The sequence below is a fragment of the Malaclemys terrapin genome, chromosome 7 (genome assembly GCF_027887155.1).
Source record: "Malaclemys terrapin pileata isolate rMalTer1 chromosome 7, rMalTer1.hap1, whole genome shotgun sequence".
In the NCBI taxonomy this organism is placed as follows: Eukaryota; Metazoa; Chordata; order Testudines; family Emydidae; genus Malaclemys; species Malaclemys terrapin.
Window position 1 is genome coordinate 122,526,702 of NC_071511.1, and position 23,181 is coordinate 122,549,882.

The following is a 23,181-nucleotide window of genomic DNA, read 5'->3' on the forward strand; positions in this document are numbered from 1 at the left end:
AAATGTGCCCCGGCCACCCTAGCTCACCTCCGCTGCTGCTGCGGCTCGCGCACTGTGAACAGCTGATTCGCGCGCCGCTACTCACCCTCCCTCCGAGGCTCTCAAACCTGGGAGAGAGGGGGAGATCCCGAGCGGCCGCGGCGCGCAAAACAGGTGATTCGCGCGCCGCTGCTATCCCTCTCTCCCAGGCTTGAGAGCCTGGGAGGGAGGGGGAGACTCTGAGTGGCCACGGCGCAGGCGCCGCTTCTCCCCCTCCCTCCCTCCTAGGCTTGAGAGCCTGGGGGGAGGAGGCATGGCTGGGGATTTGGGGAAGGGGTGGAGTTGAGGCGGGGCCGGGGGTGGGGTAATTAAAAAATGGGGGGGGGGGGCGCAGCCAAAATTGTTTTTGCTTGGGGCAGCAAAAATCCTAGGGCCGGCCCTGTAAATTTGAACCCCATTTTGTGCTTTGCCCTGGTGGTATTTATCATGTGGTGGAAAATAAAGATGAGCAAGTGTCAATTATGACCATGCTGTTTCAGGGGAAAATGAGATTTTAGCAGACCAAATTCAGTGAGAAAGGAAATTGTTTCATCCGGAAAATAAGTGAGATCAGGCTTCAGTCTGACCTTAAATGTGTCGTGAGCAAAGGCATCAAAACAATCTTGTACATCTCTTCCTGTTCCATAATCTTCAAAAAGCAATTTTATAAGCCTAAGTACATAATGATTTTACCCTAGATTTTATTACCCAATGGTAATTTTACATTAGATTTCATTATCAAGACATTTCAAAATACTGCAGTTATTTAATGAATGCAGTATGATTGGAAATTTTCTAAATCCAACCCTGAACGAACATTGTATGAGGCTTCAGCTGTTACATTCCCTTCCTGTATCCTTTTAATGAATTCATTTGTGAAATTTCTGAAAGGATAAGGTTACAGAGGTTGGTGAGGAAGGTGGTGAAAGTCAAATAAAAAGTCCTACAGATGCAGAACAAGATATATAGTGTGTCATAAAATATATTAGCAAATGATCATTTAAACCTCCATAATATCATAGAGTGTGAGGAGAAAATACATACTCTGCCTGTGAAGTTATTAAACATTTTGAACGAGTTGAACACAAAGTTTAGAGGGGGAAAATCTGCCCGACCCCGTCACAAAAAATTCATCACTAACAATATATTTTGCAAAAAACAGTTTTTCACACAGATGTTCTGTTGACTATAGCGATATAAACACTATTTAATATATTTAGTACTAGTCATTTTATAAAGGTGTAGCTTAAAAAGTAAAGGCCTTCAAAGACATTTTTCACCCTAGCATTTTGGAATAAACATATTAAAGAATTTTGCATATAGCAACATATAACATTCTAGTATGATATGGTAAGTGAATTTACAACCAGTACACAATACATATTTATATAATGAAATGCCAGAAATTAAGGCTAGCTATAAAGTAGTTTTCAGAGCAAGTTATGCTTATCAAAAATGTTACAAAATTTAAATCAAAACATGCATTTCTCAATTATATTTACTGTGCTGTCAATTTAAACTGTCTGCATTAACAAGCTAAAAGTTCAGCATCCAAGATTTCAACCAAGCCCAATTAAAATTCTACATTAATTTATAATCAGTTCCTTCACATGCGTCAACACTGTTCCCATGAAATGAACATTATATGTTCACCAGTCAGATGTCTGATGCAAGCTAGCAAAAGAAAACAAAAATAAAAACTTTTACAAAGATACTAAAAGATCACACCTCAAATGACAGAAAGCAAATATTATTTTACAAATTTAACTTTGGCATACCAATGTACAGCTTATAATACTGTGTTGATATGACTCAAATTCTAAACCTCCAACAAGTGCGCTTTTCTTTAATACAGCTACATTCCCACCAGCTACATGATAAACATTTCTGATTTTTCTTCCCACTGCAAATCGGTCAAGTAAATAACCTGAAGTACACCTACGAAACTGAAAAATAAAAATCATAACACGTTAATTACTACGAGGCAAAAAAAACAACAACCCAAACACACGCATATTTTTAAAGTAGTTTGTCTACATATTCAACTTAAATCCTTCCATGAAATAAATTGACTAAAACAAAAATTTCAAAACACTTCTATTCAGATCAGATTTCGGCAATTAGTTTATAAATATGACCAGCCACTTCCACTTCTCTGGAGTTTCAAATGAACAGACTTTGGTAAGAACAGAAGGCTCCACCTACCCAGTCCAAGTATGTTAGAGAAACAATGTGCAAAGTGCACATTATGTTCTGAAAATACATTCTACAGTTTTTATTTCAGTTTGTAGAAGTAAACACCTCTAATGTGTAAGGAAAATAACAACGTGCATTTTAAAGTTAGCGGTTTTTCACCTTTACATATTTTAGTGCAAAATATTTTAGGGTGAGGACTTATGACAAAAATGGCAGTAGCAGCAAGATTTTTTTTTTACAGTAACATCAATGCTAAGAAGGTTTTTTAACAACAATAAAAGTCTATCCTATTGCAAAGATTAATATATTTAAGTGTTTCAGGCACTGGATTAATGAAACTAGCACCCCATTTCATCATGGATTTTAATGGACAAAACATATAATGGAGGTTTGGTTGCTTTAGTTATGATGCCAGAGGGTTTTTTAAAAACTTTTAAAGGCATATGCTGTAACTAAATATGTTGAGCATAAGACTCTTTTTCTTATAATTCAACAGTATGTTTTGAAGAAATAGTTTCTGCCCTAGTTATGAATGACTTGCTCAATGACACAAAACTTTTAACCTCTTTACAGCAGTTTCAGTTGTGAAATTCTGCGGTGGAGAAATCAGACAGTTAAAAAAAGAAGTAATAATATTATATTGTTTACATGATGATTTGTGTAACAGTTTCTTTTTTGTGACCTTTATGATTATATCTAATATTTTAAGCTTATTTTCTTAATGTCAAAATAGTAGATAACATTTTCTGAGACTGATTCATTAAAAAAAAAAAAAATTCTTCTTGAAACATCTGAAGGATGACATCATATTACCATTACAGACCAATGTCTGTTCTTCTATTTAGTTTTCCCCAGTCAGAAACAAAAAGGAAAAATCTTGACAATGACACTGTTGATTGTCTCCACTGAAACTTAAAAGCATTGAGGTCCTCTGATGTAATTTGTAGATTCTACCACGGCAGAAGCTGAAGATATGAGAATTCCAAATAGGAAAATCTACAGAAGTTCCTAGAGTTACGATCCAGTGGAGTGCAGGCTAGGGATTGGATAGAATTTGGAAATCCGGCTCTGTGTTGAAGGGTTAAGGCATTCAGACTCTCCAGTCATTTTAAAGAAAACTTCCTGTTCTTGAAGTTTCCTAGCAAATTCCTCTTCCAGTGTCTAAAAACAACAGATTAACAAAGGTGTATATGGTGAAGTACAAAGAAATCCACTATACCAACGTGTTATTTGCCCAACCTTCATGCAACAAACCACAAAAAATCATGTACTAATATCAAACTGAGCATTCAGAGGCTTTACAGTCTACCACTTAGGATGGTCTGCATCTGTAGGACAGTTTGCCCATAGCTACAGCTATGTTTAAGGGTCCAATTTATTTTTTACATACATGCATATGCACGCGCACACACTCTAGGAGATGTTAAAAGGTGGATAACTTGCAAGTCTCTCCTGTCTGCCTCCCTTGTATCTATTGTGGCTTCTAGATAAGGTGATGCTCTGCTGAATTTTTGGTACATCAGTTTCACTATTTTCCTGGGATGAATTTTTTTTGTACTGTCCAATTTGTAACCAGTTTCAGAGTCTGATGAATTATTTATCTTCTGGACCCGCTTTTTGCTTATAAACTGTCCTGGTTTACCTTTTTTCTTGGTCTTAGTTTCTCTCTCCATTCCTTTAGTTCTAGGCTATGCTCTTCATCTAACTCTTTTAGTTTCTGAGTCTCATGTTCAACCAGTAGATGGCATTTTTCATTCTGAAAATAAGACAGATAATCCTTAAATAAAACTAATTCAGATTAGACAATCAACCATTTGTACAGTAACATATGTTGTCCTAATTATTTTAAATCAGTTTACACTGTATAATGTGATGTGAATTATTATAACGTAACGCACAAGAGCTGATGTTTCCAACAGAACCAATGGTTTTGTGTTATAAAATACGGCATAATCAGAAATATTGTGAAATGTGTTTCAGTGGTGTAGAAGATAATGTCACTCAACACTCTGTGTGTGTTATAGGCTAATCTATTCAGTGTCATGCACTGCATGCTCTGTCTACTCAAGGCAGTTTTGTAGGATTCAATTTAAGAGCTTATTAAGAGTCTGAAAGTTATGCTTGCAATCGTTTAGCCCTTGATTCCAGTAGTTGAGGCTGACTGACAAGTCAAAGGGGATATGTCTTTATGGAGGGAGCCTCAGATCACCACGATAAAGAGGTAAAGAGCAACAAATCACCATCATCTTGCTCCTGAAGCCAGCTGGGGGCCAAATTATCCCCTGCTACAGCTCAGAGCAGCCTTAAGGCAGCTCTAACTTACACCCAGCTGAAATGGCCCCCAAATGGTCTGTTCCTACAGTGGGGGCTCATTGAAGCACATCAGTGCTGTGGCCATGCCCATTTCCACAGGGTGCTATGAAAGAGAGTGGTGTAGCACCAGCTTCCTTGGCTCTATGCCACTGGGGGATTTCACACTGCAAGGGGAATAATCGGCTGGTCACTTAACTCCTGCTTTAAATCTGCCTTATGTCACTGGAGCAGAAGAAAACAGACTTAAGGGGAACAGGATCTGACTCATGGTGTGCAGCAGTTGGTTTTACAACATACATGTCATGAAAGGACCAAAAATCGAGGCCTGTATTACTGAAAACGTAGTTATGTTCCAGAATGGGAGATGTCATCAGCAACCTGCCCTTTGCAAGACAGACCTCACTGCATGCAGTACTATAGACCTGCTCTTATGGTGAGGTACTGACATCACTCACAGCAACTGAAAATTCAACTAACAGAAGATGGAGCTGCCTTTCTGTTTTGAATACTGATAAAAAAAAAAAAAAAACATTAAAAAGAAACGTTGCCAAAGGAAAGTAGCAGTTAAAACAAAAGGTTGGTAAGCACTCTAAGAGGTAAGATTCCCTTACAGTTCATATTCTGTGTGTGTGTGTGTGTGTGTGTAAGTAAATCTCTTTATCATTAACTGAGTTATGGATATGAATCAAGAGTACAATATGCTGTATCCCTTAGAAAGGGATCGCATTAATTTCTATATGGATGGGTAATTATGTAAAAAAACCATCATTAAAACATTTTCCTAATCAATAAATTCAGAATTTGCTCAGTTTGTATTGATTAACTTGACTCTCTTCATACACTGCTTATTTTATGCCCTATATGTATAACCTGTAATTGGTGCAGTTCTCTGATGTTTGCTTCACACTGCAACTGAAGGTCCCGCATTTGATTTTCATGTTTTTGATGCTGAGCCAATCTCTCATTTTTCTGCCTCTTTTCTTCTTGAGTAGCAAACTAAAATTAAAAACAAAGAGTAAGTGATTTATACTGTAGTACCCAATGCAGGTATTTATTACAAATGACTTTTCCAGGGTTGTGAAGAACATAATGGATTTATAGTATAACTGGACAGAACAACATAAGATTAAAGCCATCAGTGCAATTTCCTAATTCTCACTGCTTGAATTTTCCAATATACCCTTATCCAAGGCAGGCTCTTCCCCGCCATCTCTTCTCTGTCATGTCACTTCTCCATCTTTGTTCAAATCCCTCCCTAAAACTCACTTCTTCCATGAGGCCACTAAAATATGTCAATCATAGTTATTATGGGCCCAAACTCATCTAGTGTAAATCAACAAAGCTCTGTTGACGTTAATGGAGCAAACGGATTTGCACCAGTTTAGAATCTGGCTCTATATTTTAAAAAAAATAATTAAACATTCAATATATGCATAAGCCATAAATGAGTAATCCTTCCCTCTCATCTAATATACTTTCACTCATTGCATCAAACCTAAGGCCCCAATTCTTCAAAAATGTATGCATGTGCTTAACTTTACATACTCAGTAGTCACAAGCAACAGAGGGTCCTGTGGCACCTTTAAGACTAACAGAAGTATTGGGAGCATAAGCTTTCGTGGGTAAGAACCTCACTTCTTCAGATGCAAGTAATGGAAATCTCCAGAGGCAGGTATAAATCAGTATGGAGATAACGAGGTTAGTTCAATCAGGGAGGGTGAGGTGCTCTGCTAGCAGTTGAGGTGTGAACACCAAGGGAGGAGAAACTGTTTCTGTAGTTGGATAGCCATTCACAGTCTTTGTTTAATCCTGATCTGATGGTGTCAAATTTGCAAATGAACTGGAGCTCAGGAAAGAACTGGAGCAGTAGTCACATTGACTTCAATGGGATCACTTACTGTATGTAAAGTTAAGCATGTGTTAAGTCTCTGGATGGTTGGTGCCTAAAATTATCTGGTATGATCTTCAAGGCAAGAACTATATTTTACTAGTACTGCAGAGTGCCTACTAATTTGGGGGTCTCTGTAAAAATAGCAATCAATATCATTCCTAATCAAGAATTAGAAGATATACAGATGATTGCATCAAAAACAGGCTGCCAAAAATCAGAACAATTTAAATGTCTTGGATTATACTCAACTGGAGAAGTAATCTAATCTGCAGCAGGCATTTCAGCTAACCTTATAACAGGGGTCGGCAACCTTTGGCACCCTGGCGGGCCGGGCCTGTTTGTTTACCTGCCACATCCGCAGGTTTGGCCGATCACGGCTCCCACTGGCCGCGGTTCGCCGCTCCAGGCCAATGGGGGTGGCGGGAAGCGGCGGCCAGCACATCCCTTGGCCCGCGCCGCTTCCCACAGTCCTCATTGGCCTGGGACGGCGAACCACGGCCAGTGGGAGCCGGGATCAGCCGAACCTGTGGACATGGCAGGTAAACAAACTGGCCCGGCCCACCACGGTGCTTACCCTGGCGAGCCGTGTGCCAAAGGTTGCTGACCCCGCCTTATAATATGCACACAAGTTGGAAATATCAAAAACTATTGGGGCACACAACAAACTGATTTGTACAAACAAATTTGAAGAAGGATTAAGAGCAACTGCAAATACTTCTCTTAAATGCAAGTAGAAATGGCTGCTCCAGATTGACCCAGTAGGTAGAATTCCATGATGAACAATCCAGTCTCCATTTTACAGTGGGATGATTTTAGATATATATTCCAAATTTAGTTGTGGCCATCAAACCTGTACAGAGGACTGGATGGTACTCTCTTTGAAACTCAATAAAATTATATTCCAAAAGTTGTCTGTGAAAGTGAATACTAAGCAATATAAAGTTCATAACATCCTGAGGCCAAATGTACTTCCTTCACAGAATTTCAAGCCCTTGTTCACTTCTGACATACATAAAAGACTGACTCGGGACAGTCATGCAGCAGTACAGAGTAATATCTCTAGGCCTTCAAACTGATGCCTTTTAAAAACCAACTGAATACATATAACTATACTTCAAAACTTCACAACTCAAGCACTTTCAGATATTTTAAACTACAGATGTTTGTTAGTCACCTGTTTAATCTTCTCACGATCCTGTTCTGGAGTGCCTGATGAGTTAATTCTTAAACTCTTCTTAAACATAGCCATTCGAGTCTTTGCTTCACTTCGCTGGATTTTGGGCAGTCTTGCTCTTTCCTGAGTTTGTCTGTTCTTTAACTCTTCAATAAGCCGTTGATTATATCGTTGCATCTGTTCTGTTTCCTAAAAAGATTTTGAACAAAAAGATTGTTTGTAATATTGCTATATGACTAACATATGTTTAAACATTTAGGCCTCAATTTAGCAAAGCACTTAAACATGTACTAACGTCCATCCGATTTCTGCAGGGGTCTGATTCAAAGCCCAGTGAAGCCAAGGGTGTCTTTCCATTGATTCCAAAAAGCTTTGGATCAGGTCCCAATCCATTTAAGTCAAGCATATACTCAAGTTCATTGCTGAATATGGACAGACTGAAACACATGCTTATATTTAGGGCCCTACCAAATTCATGGTCCATTTTTGTAAATTTCACCATCATAGCATTTGAAAAATCTTGAAATTCATGGTTTCAGATATTTAAATCTTAAATTTCATGATGTTTTAACAACCATGAACATGTATTTTTAAAACAGCAAAATATAAACATGTAAAGTCCTTAAGACTCAGCAGCTCTCAAACTGGGGGTCCCAACCAAAAAGGGGGTTGTAAAGTGTGTGTGTGTGTGTGTGTGTGACGGTATTACCACTCTACCTTCAGAGCTGAGTGGCTGGAGAGCTGTGGCTGCTGGCCTGGCGCCCAGCTTTGAAGGCTGCGCCCCCACCAGCAGCAGCGCAGAGGTAAGGGCAGCATGGTATGGTGGCATCAGTATTGCCACCCTTACTTCCACGCTGTTGGTGGTGGCAGCGCTGCCTTCAGAGCTGGACAGAAGCAGCTGCTGTCCAGCTCTGAAGGATAGTGTAAAAGTACACAAAAGACCAAATTTCACAGTCTGTGATGCATTTTTCATGGCCATGAATTTGGTAGGGCCCTACTTATAGTATTTTGCTGAACTTGGGGCCTTATAGGGGCATTGATGTTAAATATTCTTAAAGAAGACCTCTTTACCTATGTTAAAAATACCATAGGTTATTAAAACTCTAACTTTAGTGTAATTACTCTGGACTTACACCAGTGCAATGTAGTTCAAAATATGGTCAACAGCACTTTCAGGTTCTCTTGCAGTAACACAATGCTGGAGTCATTGGACTCTAAACACTGCAGAGAACTATTTGTTTAAAGCACCTGCTTCTATTGGAATAAAACACCAATACTAACAAGAACCACTAATGGTAATATTTCTATTGGTTTTTGATTTTTAAAAGCTTGTTTTTTTAAATCTAACTTTTGGGCTAAATTTGACATAAGACATATCTTGAACCCATTACTTTATAGGCCCAATACTACAAATGATTATGCAAATGGATGGGACTGATCACATAAGAAAAGATGTAAACATGTATTTTTGGAAGATAAATTTCTATATTTGTAACCCCAGTGCTCCCTTTTATGCTCCCTAATCGTTTACTGTTCTCACATGTTACATCTGGTCTTAAATTTAGATTGTAATCTTTCTGGATAAGGAATATCTCTCTCCTAATTGAGAGGAACCTGGCTTACTTTGAGTGCTTGAAATATAAATAATGTGTTAATTACCAAACATGTCAAACAACTTTGACAAAGTGTCTCAATGTACTGACTGAAGCAACAAAATAAAGAGATTTATATAGCAAGAAAGAAGCTACATAAGTTGCATGAACCAAGTTGTTATAAACAAGTAAACTAGTAGTATAGATCACAAGATATTTGAATATACCACTGAAGGTTGTAATATAGAGGAAAGTGACAAACTCAGCACTAACTTTTTCATGCCTCTTAAGAAGCTGGTGTCTCTGCATGAAGTACTGATCTTTGAGTTGCTGTTTGAGAAGCTGGTGTTTTTCCTGTAAATGTCGCTCTTCTAGCTCCCAGATTGCAGCTTCACGAGCTGGAGGAGGAGGAGGAGGAAGTTTGTTCCAGAAAGTACTACATAATATTTTCTAATCTACACATATATATTTAAAATTACAGGGATATTTTAATTTAAAAGAAATTATAAAAACATATTTGTAAGAAGCCATTAATACAGATATATACCACACCACCATATCTAATAAAATGATCAATAGTTACAATTTTAAGAACATAAGAACAGCCATAGTAGGTCAGGCCAAAGGTCCATCCAGCCCAGTATCCTGTCTACTGACAGTGGCCAATGCCAGGTGCCCCAGAGGGAGTGAACCTAACAGCTACTGATCAAGTGATCTCTCTCCTGCCATCCATCTCCACCCTCTGACAAACAGAGGCTAGGGACACCATTCCTTACCCATCCTGGCTAATAGCCATTAATGGACTTAACCTCCATGAATTTATCTAGTTCTCTTTTAAATCCTGTTATAGTCCTAGCCTTCACAACCTCCTCAGGCAAGGAGTTCCACAGGTTGACTGTGCGCTGTGTGAAGAAGAGCTTCCTTTTATTTGTTTTAAACCTGCTGCCCATTAATTTAATTTGGTGGCCCCTAGTTCTTATATTATGGGAACAAGGAAATAACTTTTCCTTATTCACTTTTTCCACACCACTCATGATTTTATATACCTCTATCATATCCCCCCTTAGGCCTGGTCTACACTAAGGGAGGGAGATTGATCCAAGATTTAAGCGGTGTCTTCTCTGGGGTAAATCAATGGCTGACGCTCCCCCATCGACTCCACCTGCGCCTCTCGCCCTGCTGGAGTACCGGAGTCGATGGGAGAGCGCTCGGAGGTCAATTTATCCCGTCTAGACTAGATGCAATAAATCGACCCCCGCTGGATCGATCGCTGCCCGTCAATCCAGCCGGTAATGTAGATAAGCCCTTAGTCTCCTCTTTTCCAAGCTGAAAAGTCCTAGCCTCTTTAATCTCTCTTCATATGGGGCGCGTTCCAAACCCCTAATAATTTTAGTTGCCCTTCTCTGAACCTTTTCTAATGGCAGTATATCTTTTTTGAGATGAGGAGACCACATCTGTATGCAGTATTCAATGAATACTGTATTCATTGTATTTAAGAAATAATATAAGAAAAGCGTTACCTGGAAATGTCTTGAGTACATTTTTTTCTTTATAGAGTTATAAGTAAAATTCAAAATTATGTGACCAAAACTGTGCAAATAAATAGGTATGGCTGAGTCAGAAAAGGCAAGGTACATCTCAAAAAAGAATTATTTTAACACATTACTTTTCTGCTATCAGAACAAAGGCATTTTAAATATAGTTCTGTTTCATATTAAAGATATGCTTTTAACTCCAGTTTCAATTTTAACTCTGGATGTCCTTGATTTTACAGATTTAAGTCAGACTTTACTATTCCTCTAGCAGCTCTCTTTGAGATGAAAAGTTGCATATAAAACAGAAGAAAATCTAATTTTAAAGGAGAAATTTGATGCTGGATACCTCTCATAAGCTGCTGCTTGTTATTCAGGCAGTCTCGTTCAATATTGGCTAGTTCTGTTTTTTGCTGCTGGATGATTTTCTTTAGAGATGCATCCAATTCTTGTTGCTGCTTCTGCACAAATTCTTGTTCCTATTAAAAACCAGGGAAAATAGATTAAGTTGCTTTATTCTATTCATACTAAATTTTTAATGAGATTCCCAGAACAATTCTCTTTGTTCCCTTGATTAGATTGCAAACTAAACACATTTATGAAAATTTGGCCTACAAATACATCTGCTATAAAATTATCCACTTTTGGGGATATCCAGTAAAAGAGAAAGGGTACAGAATATTTAATTACACTTTTAGAAATAAGACAGAAAGCAATGAACTAACCAAAATCTGCAGTTATTTCTATGATGAGAGTAAAATGTAATATGAGTTTGATTAGAAAAAATAATTTACCTTTTCTCAAATTAAATTAGCAACTGGTCTGAAAGTGGATGGAAACTGTGCATCTACAGCAGTGCAAAAGAGGTCAAAATCTAAACCTTTTATTCCCTGAACCAGCAGGAGCTACTACTGTTGCTTAAATAACGTGTCAACACCAGCAACTTTATTATACCACCCTGGTGGTTTCTCCTGCACAATTTAGGTGGGAAGCTTATGAAAAGAAAGCCTTGGCTCCTGACCTTGGTTGGCTAATGGTACTGTCATGCAAGATGCATGGAAGGGCTGGTATTAAGTCCTACTAATAAGGAGCAGTCTTGCATGGGAAGAATTTAAAGAGGAGGGAAATATCCGGCTTATGTAACTGTGAGATCAGTGTTTGAAGATCCCTCCTACCTAGGCTCTACGTTTTGGAAGGGCCACATAACGTAACCAAACGTGACAGAAGCTGCATGGGATTGAAGAAGCCCTGCAGTAGCCAATAAAGGAAAACCAACCATGTGCTAAAAACTGAACCCATGTTCACTCAAAGCCAAGTACAATCATTATGTCGTTAGCTACTCTTTATTTGGCAATGCATAGAGCTAACAAGCCTTCATAAACTAATAGAAACTATCTGCACATAATTTATTCAAATAACTTTTAAATAAAATAATTAGTTTTCATATGTGTATATTTATTTATATCACTGGGGAATAAAAACTGAGAAAGTGATATTGATATAGGCCCCAGTCCTGCAATTTGCTCCATGTGGGTAAAGCCCTGCATGGAGTGCCACTCCCTAAGGTGCAAAGGGCCTCCCGTGCAGAACAAGCTGCAGGACTAGGAACCTAATTTGTAGAAAGAACAAAAATATTTATTTGCAAAGTTGGAACCCCCCCCTCCCGCCCCCATGCACACACACAAAACCCAGAAAAACTCTGATACAATAAAGTCACCTGTAGTAAAGAGTGTAACAGTCGTCATTTGTTTGGGATTATTATTCAAAGCCTATTTGTGTGCACACTTGGCATGGCTACGTCTAAGTTATTTAGTCAAAATAAAACAGACGTTACACAGTTCACTATCATCTATCCACACTCTACAGTTGACTCATTTTTATATAGCTACACATACAGGCAAGCATGCACGCACACCTTTGCCTTACAAAATATGACAAGAAGTTTTATGTAAAATATGAAATACATTGAACGTACTTTCCAAAACAAGAAAAAGGTGTTTTAAAAATGGACCTGTGCTGGTTACATGGAAAGGGGCACAATCTCAGCATAATCAGCATTTTTAGTGGAACACAAAAAAGAACATAAGGAGAATACATATCTTTTGTTAATTTTGTCTTTAAACTTATAAGACAGATTTTCGATAAAATGTTTCTAAACTTGTTAGTGAAAGTGTCTTAGTAAAGTTGAGTTCAATAACTTAATGAAAAGGTCTGAAATAGTCACTGATATTTTTGTTGTTGAAAGTTACCTTTACAAAGTGTATATTATTTTGTTAAGCACAGGCTCTATGAAGAGCAATAAGTAACTTTTTTACACTGTGAGTTGGAAGTGTCCTTGTTTTAGTGCTCATGAGTTCAGAAAATTGACATGCATTGCTTAGGGGCTATCAAAGAAGCGTTTCTGCTGCAATAGTCCAACAAGTTTGACTATTTTTACTGCACTTGCACTATAAAAATAGACTAAAGGCCTGGTTTAGCAAAGCATCTAAGCATGAAGATAGCTGTGGTCTAAGTAAGGCCTTATTTACACTTGCATTTTAGAGTGCTCTAACTTGCTGTGAAAAATCACCCCCCTGAATGCAGCAAGTTTGAGCGCATTAAAGCGCTAGTGTGGACAGGCTCAGAGCGCTGGGAGCGCTGCTCCCAGAACTCGGATCTTTTCCCTTCGTGGAGGTGGATTACCAGGAGAGAGCTCTCATGCGTGACCACACTCACACTTCAAAGTGCTGCCGTGGGAGCACTCCCGCGGCAGCGCTTTGAAGTTTCTAGTGTAGACGAGGTCTAACTCATTGGGTATTTGTGTGGAATTTAGTGTCCGGTGATATATAGGAGATCAGACTAGATCAGGGGTGGGCAAACTTTTTGGCCAGAGACCACATCTGGGTATGGAAATTGTATTGTGGGCCATGAACGCTCATGGAATTGGAGAATGGGAGCAGGGCCGGCTCCAGCCAAGCAAGCTGGTGCTTGGGGCGGCAGATTGAACGAGGCGGCATTTGGCCCAATCCTAGGGCGGCACGGACACTTTTTTGTTGTTGTTGTTGTTCCGCTCCGGCCGCCCTGTAGGGGGCGGCAGCGCGGAAGACGGGAGAGCCCTGCAGGGCAGTCCTCATCCTTCCCTCCCTGCCGACCGGAGCGGAGCCCTCCTGGCAGGCGGCAGGGGCCACGTGGCAGCGCCCGGCTGTTGCCCTGGCCGCCCCCCTTCTCTCTCTCTCCCACTCTTCCCCCCCGCTAGCCAGTTCCCCTGCATCCGCGCTCCGGATTTTGTCCTCACCCACAACTATTTCACATTTGGGGACAATATATACCTTCAAGTCAGCGGCATTGCTATGGGTACCTGCATGGCCCCACAATATGCCAACATTTTTATGGCTGACTTAGAACAACGCTTCCTTAGCTCTCGTCCCCTAACGCCCCTTCTCTACTTGCGCTACATTGATGACATCTTCATCATCTGGACCCATGGAAAAGAAGCCCTTGAGGAATTTCACCATGATTTCAATAATTTCCATCCCACCATCAACCTCAGCCTAGATCAATCCACACAAGCGGTCCATTTCCTGGACACTACTGTGCTAATAAGCAATGGTCACATAAATACCACACTATACCGGAAACCTACTGACCGCTACACTTACCTACATGCCTCCAGCTTCCATCCAGGACACACCACATGATCCATTGTCTACAGCCAAGCTCTAAGATATAACCGCATTTGCTCCAATCCCTCGGATAGAGACAAGCACCTACAAGATCTCTATCAAGCATTCTTAAAACTACAATACCCACCTGCTGAAGTGAAAAAACAGATTGACAGAGCCAGACGAGTACCCAGAAGTCACCTCCTACAAGACAGGCCCAACAAAGAAAATAACAGAACACCACTAGCTGTCTCCTTCAGCCCCCAACTAAAACCTCTCCAGTGCATCATCAGAGATCTACAACCTATCCTGAAAGATGATCCTTTACTCTCACAGATCTTGGGAGACAGACCTGTCCTCGCTTACAGACAACCCCCCAACCTAAAGCAAATACTCACCAGCAACCACACATCACTGAACAAAACCACTAACCCAGGAACCTATCCTTGTAACAAACCCCAATGCCAACTCTGTCCACATATCTATTCAAGTGACATCATCATAGGACCTAATCACATCAGCCATACCATCAGGGGCTCGTTCACCTGCACATCTACCAATGTGATATATGCCATCATGTGCCAGCAATGCCCCTCTGCCATGTACATTGGCCAAACCGGACAGTCTCTACGCAAAAGAATTAATGGACACAAATCTGACATCAGGAATCAAAATACTCAAAAACCAGTGGGAGAACACTTTAACCTGTCTGGTCATTCAGTGACAGACCTGCGGGTGGCTATATTACAACAGAAAAACTTCAAAAACAGACTCCAACGAGAGACTGCTGAGCTAGAATTGATATGCAAACTAGACACAATCAACTCCGGTTTGAATAAGGACTGGGAATGGCTGAGCCATTACAAACATTGATTCTATCTCCCCTTGTAAGTATTCTCACACTTCTTATCAAACTGTCTGTACTGGGCTAGCTTGATTATCACTTCAAAAGTTTTTTTTTTCCTCTTAATTAATTGGCCTCTCAGAGTTGGTAAGACAACTCCCACCTGTTTATGCTCTCTGTACGTGTGTATATATATCTCCTCAATATATGTTCCATTCTATATGCATCCGAAGAAGTGGGCTGTAGTCCATGAAAGCTTATGCTCTAATAAATTTATTAGTCTCTAAGGTGCCACAAGTACTCCTGTTCTTCTTTTTGCGGATACAGACTAACACGGCTGCTACTCTGAAACCTAGCACAACAAGCTAAGCCATGTATCTGAAAAACACAAGCTCTGTCCTTTCAGCTTCAAACATCAATACCAAACATCACACACACTAAAGATTGTGTATTGTGGTCTACCTCCTACACTATCCAACCAAGCTGCCAGTGAAGATGTTTTCCACAATCTTTATCACATCACATGCAATAAACATTATGGAGAAAAACTTCATTGGCAACTTTGCTGGCTAGTGTAGGAGGCAGACCACAATATAATTTTCTCTTTAGCGGTTACATTAGTTCTTTGTGACAGTAGTAACAAGTTTTTGTCCTAAGATTTAGCAAGAAAATGCTAAATGCCACTTCCCAAAGGTAAAAATTTCACTGCACACACAACATAAAATTTAGTCACTGCATTCAATTTCTCACAGGTGCTGAAATGATAAAATCATTAAATTATTGACTACTTCTGTTTCAGAGAGAAAATTCACAATGTTTTGTCCAAAGTTAATCACTGCATCAATCTGAACTTTTAAACTATACAATTTTATAAATTTGCACTCATCAATTTTTGAGACAATGAAATTCATCAGCACATATGAGCCAAAGAAAAAAATAGGAGAGAACACAAAGTTGAAAAAATTAGGGAAATAAACCCTTCTTGGTATTTTTGGACTTACATCCTGCATTTGTGCATTGAAGAGTGTACACGAAGACAATTGAAAAGATTGAATCATAACCTGAGCAATGCCCTGTGGATCAGAATACAATACAATACTTCCCAGGTCAAAATGGAAACAAAAACAACTCTTTTCTTTCAAAGATGGTAAACTACTATACATCAGCCATGAGAATATGAAGATGGTTTGAGCAAACAATCATTTACAGTAGAAATGGTACTTGTACGTAATTGATCTGTTTACAGATTTGAAACCAAATTTCTGCAGATGTTCTTATGCTTACAGTACTTTTTGATGACATGAAATTAGGATCTTTTAACTTAATCAGGATATCTTATTATTTATCAAAGCTTTTGCTGTAGTGGAAACCCATTAATTCACTGACAGAAGTATGACAACTTGTAGTTCTAAAACTCTACTTACTATGAACTTTGCTCAGGTCTACACCCATCTTTATTTCAAGTTGTACAACAAAGTTTTCAACCCATCATGCCCATAAAATATAACATCTACGCCTCAAAGTCAAATCACAATTAACATAGTCCAATCACATCACTACCTTTTCCACTCCTGTAAAAAATAATTAAATCCTACTTCAGTTATTTGTCCCACACCCCTTTTTGTGATATAACCTTGACTAGAGGTAGAATAGCACATTCAAAACCTTACAAAGGAAGAACACATTTAATATTTTTTTTTTGTCTTCCAGCTCTGTCAGATAATATCAGTAAGGTGCAAGGTGTGGAATTATATTTGCAATCTTCTAAAGTTTTCATACAACTTTCCATTTCACTTTGGTATTTAATTAAGTCAGTTTACTTTAAATGCTCTGCTGTCATGAACAGTATTCTTAATTTTACACTTTCTATATACTTATTTTCCTCCTTTATGCTTAATATTCTGAAAATATTTGACATTCTACTCTAACATTTATAATTATGCAGACACACAAGATACTTATCAGCTGAAAAGGCAATGTCATGAGTTTTCCCGGGATGTATAAAGATAGGGTTACCATACGTCCGGATTTTCCCGGACATGTCCGGCTTTTGGGGGCTCAAATCCCCGTCCGGGGGGAAATCCCCAAAAGCCGGGCATGTCCGGGAAAATCAGGAGGGCTCTTTGGCCGGGGCCGCGGGGATGGTGCCGAGCCCGGCCGGGCGCGCGGTGCCGGGCCGGGGTCGCAGTGCCGGTCCGGGGTGGGCGCGGGGAGCCGGGGGCGCGGTGCCGGTCCGGGGTCCGCGGGGCCGGGAGCCGGTCTGGGGCCGCGAGCCGGGGGGGCCGGGGGCTCCGCGGGGCCGCGAGGGGAGTCCGCGGGGGGGCCGCGAGCCGGGGGGGGGTCCGCGGGGGGTCCGCGAGCCGGGGGGGGGTCCGCAGGGGGGCCGGCAGTGCTGGGCGGGCCAGGGGTGGTGGGCCGGGGCCGGCACCCCAGGGCCCAAGCCGACCCAGGCTGGAGCCGCCGGGGGGCCAGCCTGGGCCGCGCCTCCTCCCCCCACACCGCCCCTTACCTGCTACAGGCTTCCCGCGACTCAAATGTTCGCGGGAAGCAGGGGAGGGGGCGGAGACTTTGGGAGGGGGCGGAGTTGGGGCGTGGGCGGGGCTGGGGGCGGGGCCCCTGGGGGGTGTCCTCCATTTGGAGGCACAAAATATGGTAACCCTATATAAAGATATTTTTCGAATTTGAATACAGCTTTCCGAACGTTAACATATCAACACAAGTTTGCATATAATTGATTATACATTGTACTCTATGGAAAGGGTTATGGGAGCATTTGAGGGAGCAGAGCAACTGTCAAGGGTTAGAAGTTAAATTTCAAAGTCACTCTGAAAAAGAAAGTGAAATGATTAAGCTGTGTGACTAATGCTGCTTTTTGGATTTTAGTAGCATGAAGCTGCTGCTGTTACCTGAGCATGCTGGGTTTGTGCAAGCTCCTCTTTCTTGCGTTTCATGAGCTCTTTTCTCAGCTCTTTTGGTGCTTTCTCCACTTCATTAAAAACCTAGTGTATAAGCATGCAGAAGGTGGGGAAAATAACATTTTTTTCTCCACAGCAAGCATTTGTTGTGAACATGAGAGGTGTAGTTCAAGCACTAAGGTACTGGAAAGCATGCAGAGGTGTTAGTTTGGTGAAAAAGGAAAAGGTAGTGCATGCTCTGTGCAAGTCTAAGTGCAGCATAGAAAGGAGCCATAAACCAATCTGATTTTACATGCAAATGTTAATGAAGTGCTCTCAGAACCAGTGATGCCTTCCTATGGATTACTTTATCTCATTAATGTGTTTTCATGCAGTAACTTAAACAGCCATCGATTAAGAAAGCCGCCTGCAATAGTAATGGTCTCTTTAAACAGTACAGGAAATTTTATAAAATATTTTTATCCCCAGAGTAACAGATCTGAAACAAGTGGAAGTTTAGAGGAACTTCCACTGAAAAACAGCTTTCATTGACATTCTCTCATATCCAAATTGATACAATGTCATTTCTATATTCTCAACCACAAATGACACTTACATAGTATGTTTTAAAATATAAAAGAGGCACATAAGCACACTAAAGATAAAAGGGCTGTAAGTATTCAGTTTTAAAAAGTAAACCTTTGAAACGACCACCCCCACCAATTATTATATTCTTAAAAAACTCTGCATTACAGGTAGGCCGAAATTGTATAAAATGTGTTTCAGTATAGTGCACTTTAAAATGGTGAGCTAATTTCTAAATATTATCTGATAAAGCAACTTGCTAAGAATATGATGATTTTGTTTAGTGGAGATTAAATATTGCCAGTTTTTAACATTATATACTTTCCATACTCTCCAATATAACATGGATAGTTTTAGAGCTCTGACTGCATTTTCCTCCAAACTGTAAATCTCCTCACGGAACCATAAATAAAAAAGTATGCCTCCAAGAACAAATGTTTATTTAATAGTGGAAGCCCCATCAGAAATCAGAGTCCAAACCACCACATGCTATTCCTGTTTCCAAGAAAGAAATTTTTTTAGATCAGTATACAGCATTAAGTTCCACCAGCTTCCCCATAAAAGACCCAATCACCAGTAAAAAGAAACTCAAAAATGCAAGAAGTTCAGCAAAAGAGAAAAAATGATTAATACATACCAGTGCACAGTTCAAAATAAATAAAATATATATTTTTCTAAACATGTTCATACTATAGGGTCCTTCTGCATAAAAGCTCTGATAGTGCACCATAGATTTTTAGATTAATGAATATTAATCTAATAACTACTCTTATTTTTGCATAAATTATATTCACTTATATGCAGAACTATAACTATGCAATTGTTTTAAAAATAAAATACAGCCTTCATATACAAAAACCTATATGTCAATACACCACTTTCTCATGCGCTAACACAAGCAAATTAACAGTTTAGACCAGAGGTTCTCAAACTGTGGGCCGTGGACCACCAGTGGTCCATGAGCTCTATTCAGGTGGTCCGAGGATAGTTCCCACTAAGGTGTGCGCCTGGGTGGCCACACACGAGAGAATGAAGGGCCGCCCACCTAATTAGTGGAGCCGCGCAGGTATGGCTTCACTAATTAGGTGCCTGGTCCCTGGAGAAGACGCACATGTAAGGTGAAGTGGTGGCCTTGGGGGGAATAGAGGGTAAGTGGGAGAGGGCTATGGGGTGAAAAGAGGGGGTAGGGGAATTTGGGACGTGCAGGGCTGCGGCAGCCAGAGAAAGAGGTGACTTTCTCCAGCTCCAGGGCTGCGGCGGAGAGACAGCCCTCCTTCCCAGCCCCAGCTCGGGGGCTGCTGTGATGCGGGACGGGGGAGAGACTCCCCTCCTTTCCAGCCCCAGCTCGGGGGACTGCCGCGGCGGAGGAGAGAGGGCACATCCATCGCATTAGAAAGGTAAGACTACGGATATTAAAATATGAGTTGTGCGCTTTTATTTGTGGAACAAAAAAAACATTGATTATTATGAAGCTTCTTTTTATATAGTGCTTTTATCCAAAGCACTTTACAATAGTTAGCTAGCGGTAAAAACAACACTAAGTGGTCTGCCGAGATCCTCAGCAATTTTCAAGTGGCCCACGAAGAAAAAGTTTGAGAACCACTGGTTTAGACTTTCAGCATCATCCTTCACTCACTTGTTTCACTATATAACTTAGATCTGCAATTAGTCATAAAACTTTTCAGCTGTCGATTTTTTTTTTCCCCAATTGAGTTAAAAATCAGAAGAGAACTCCTGCCAGGGTTACATCTTTTACAGACAAGTTATAAAATATGGGCTTAATGATAAACAAATGGAAACTTACAGTAGGTATAATGACTCAATTGTTACCAAAGCTGTATTATTGTTTTTTAAATTCTAACATTACAAATGTAGGGAAATTTGGCTTTTTTGTTTTGTGGAATGCTATCAACCAAAATTAAAATTTATTGATTTTAAAGATTATATGAAAGATACAAATGTGCTAATCAATCAGTGACTTCTGCGGAAGTCAATATTTCAACGGTCTGTTAGCTGTTTTGTATGCACTAAAACAAAAAATTACAATGGCTGTGAATGGCCCCCAGAACTTATTATGGCAGGGATAAAGGGAGTCCAACCATGCTCGCCTTTGGCCAGGCCCCCTACTTTCTAAATTATCAATGAGTCTTACCTCTTTTTTTTTGTTTTTCAACATGTTCTGGAATTTGGACAATTCCTTCTCCTGTTCTGCTTTGATGCGTTTTGCTTCATCTCGTAAGCGATTTGTGTGTTCCTGTTCCAAACGTTCTATTGTCTGTTTTTGCTGCTTTTCTAGATTTTCAATCTCTTGATCATACTGCCGCTTTTTACTCTGTAAAATAATTCCATTTCATCTGATATTTTTCTAGGAAGTTAAATTCAGGAGGGTTGAAAGTTCTGCAGAACTGTCCAGTCAAAACAATGATGTTTGCTCACCTTAGCTAGGGAACTCCAAATTGTGGTATACCAAATTTTGAATTTGTGATGAATGTAAATGAATGTGAACAAAGCATGCCTTGCCAGTGCTGAAAAATGCCTGGAGACCTCTTGTGTTACGAATCTTTAAGCATTACACAACAGACACAATTTACTATATAAATTTTACATTCATACCTCTGGAACTGAATCATCACAGTCTAAAAATACAGGCCTCTAATGCTTGAGTTTATTATTCACTGAGAGTGATATCTGTTGATTCCTTATCTTCAGTCAGCCACTGGAGGGCAATACTTCTCAAATCATACCAAAAGCCAGTACATTAAGCTGGAAATAATTTATATGGAAGTGCATAAAATGAGAGAGAGTAAGGATGGGAGGCATAGCACAGGATATTTAGCAGCTCCAGGTCAAAACATCGTGTGTGTCTAGCAGGGGGCCTGTGCTATCTATCTTATTGTAAGTATTTACAAGGTGACTATTACCTTGGCCTATGACCTGCTATGTAGGAGGCAGGAGGAGGAGCTACTTATCTTCTTAAGAAAGCTGGAGCATGCTCATGCTTGTAGGGGTAGGGGGAGTTGCCTGTAGGAAAGGGAATCCTTTTTGCATCTTCTGTTCTGGCTGTCTGCAAGCCTACTTTGATGTGTTGCAAAGGAAGATTTAGATGTAGTGGGGGAAAAGCTAATCTGGTGCATATATGATGGGGCGATTCCTTTGATTCCCCACAGAAGCAGCTTTTACTCCTGGGGGAATTCTGTGCCACTGCGCCTGTGCAGAATTTATGTCTCCTGCAGATTTCTTTGCTTCCCCGCAGAAAAATTACTTTCTGACTGGGAAGCAAAGGGAAACCACAAGAGCGGTCATGTGACCTTCCCCAGCAGTATGTTTTGGGTGCCCAGGGCAGCCGTCAGAGAGGTAAATCACTGTGGGGCGGGAAGCAGGACTGGGAAAGACCCGGCTGGTGGCTCCTACCCTGTGCCGGGCTCAACTGCTAGTCCCGGCTGGGCTGGGGAGGACGGGACTTCCTCTTCCCCTGCATGGCATCAGGGGTCGGATCAGACCCACCCCCAGATTTCTCCCCCAGCTGCAGGCTCTGCCAACTCCCACCACCCCACTGCTTCCTGCACCCATTGCTCTTCAGCTGCAGGGGGAGGGATTCCTGTACATGGAACTGCTCCCCCACTCACCCAACCCCGTGCATCCAGACCCCCCCATACCCAGACCCTCCCACCAAGCCTCAGCGCCCCCGCACTCAGAACTTGCCCGATGAGCCCCACTCCCCCTGCACCTGGACCACCCCGACAAGCCACCCGGATCCCCACCCCACCAAGCCCCTACCAGCTGCATCTGGATCCCCACCCCACTGAGCCCCACTCCCCCAGGATCTGGACCACCCACTGAATCCCCCACACCTAGACTCCTCCCCCGCCGCTGAGGCCGAGCTCTATCCCCCCCACACCTAGACTCCTCCCCCGCCGCTGAGGCCCAACCACCTTCACCTGGACCCCCCTGCAGAGTCCCATTACCATTGCACCCAGAATCCCCCAACAAGCCCCTGTGCATCTAGATCCCCCCTGCAACTGGATCCCCCACTGAGCCGCCTGCATCCAGATTGCCCCACACAGAAGCCTCTCATCCCACACCTGGATCCCCCCACATTAAGCCCCTCCACACTTGGATCCTACCTTGCTAAGCTTGCCTGCCCATACAGAGAGGCAGGACCCTGGGGTGTTTCTGTGGCAGGCCCAGACCTTGCGTTGTGTCAGGATTGGGTGCAGGCTCGCCGCGGAGTCTGTGTCCCAGGGAGGAAGTTACACAGTGACCTCCCACCTTTGTGCAGCCAGTGGCTTGTGCTCCCCAATGCCAGGCTGGAGCCTCCACATTAATTTAATAAATATAATTTGCAGAATTTTAAAATATTGTGTGCAAAATTTTAAAATTTTTTGGTGCAGAATTCCCTTTGGAGTAAGCTTTGAAGGACCTGAGGACTAGAGGACCTTCATTATTGGAGTGACCATTTGAATACCTTCTGCAGTCACTCTCCTGGATCAGAGGGCACTAA

The 23,181-nt window shown here is 41.1% G+C and overlaps 1 protein-coding gene across 2 annotated transcripts in view; it reads right to left on the reverse strand.

Annotated features, from left to right (window-relative positions):
• Positions 1 to 702: 702 nt before the first annotated feature.
• The window catches only part of SLK (STE20 like kinase), a 72,008-nt gene continuing 49,529 nt past the window's right edge, over positions 703 to 23,181 (reverse strand). The window contains exons 12-19 of one of the 2 annotated variants that reach the window (XM_054033678.1): positions 20,833 to 21,012; positions 18,108 to 18,200; positions 11,066 to 11,195; positions 9,458 to 9,582; positions 7,593 to 7,781; positions 5,398 to 5,523; positions 3,857 to 3,970; positions 703 to 3,375 (exon numbers count right to left, since the gene is read on the reverse strand). In XM_054033678.1, the coding sequence (XP_053889653.1) occupies positions 3,229 to 3,375; positions 3,857 to 3,970; positions 5,398 to 5,523; positions 7,593 to 7,781; positions 9,458 to 9,582; positions 11,066 to 11,195; positions 18,108 to 18,200; positions 20,833 to 21,012 (1,104 nt within the window). In that variant the 3' untranslated portion in view covers positions 703 to 3,228. The remainder of the gene's footprint in view (positions 3,376 to 3,856; positions 3,971 to 5,397; positions 5,524 to 7,592; positions 7,782 to 9,457; positions 9,583 to 11,065; positions 11,196 to 18,107; positions 18,201 to 20,832; positions 21,013 to 23,181) is intronic. The other variant, XM_054033679.1, reaches the window with a different exon arrangement.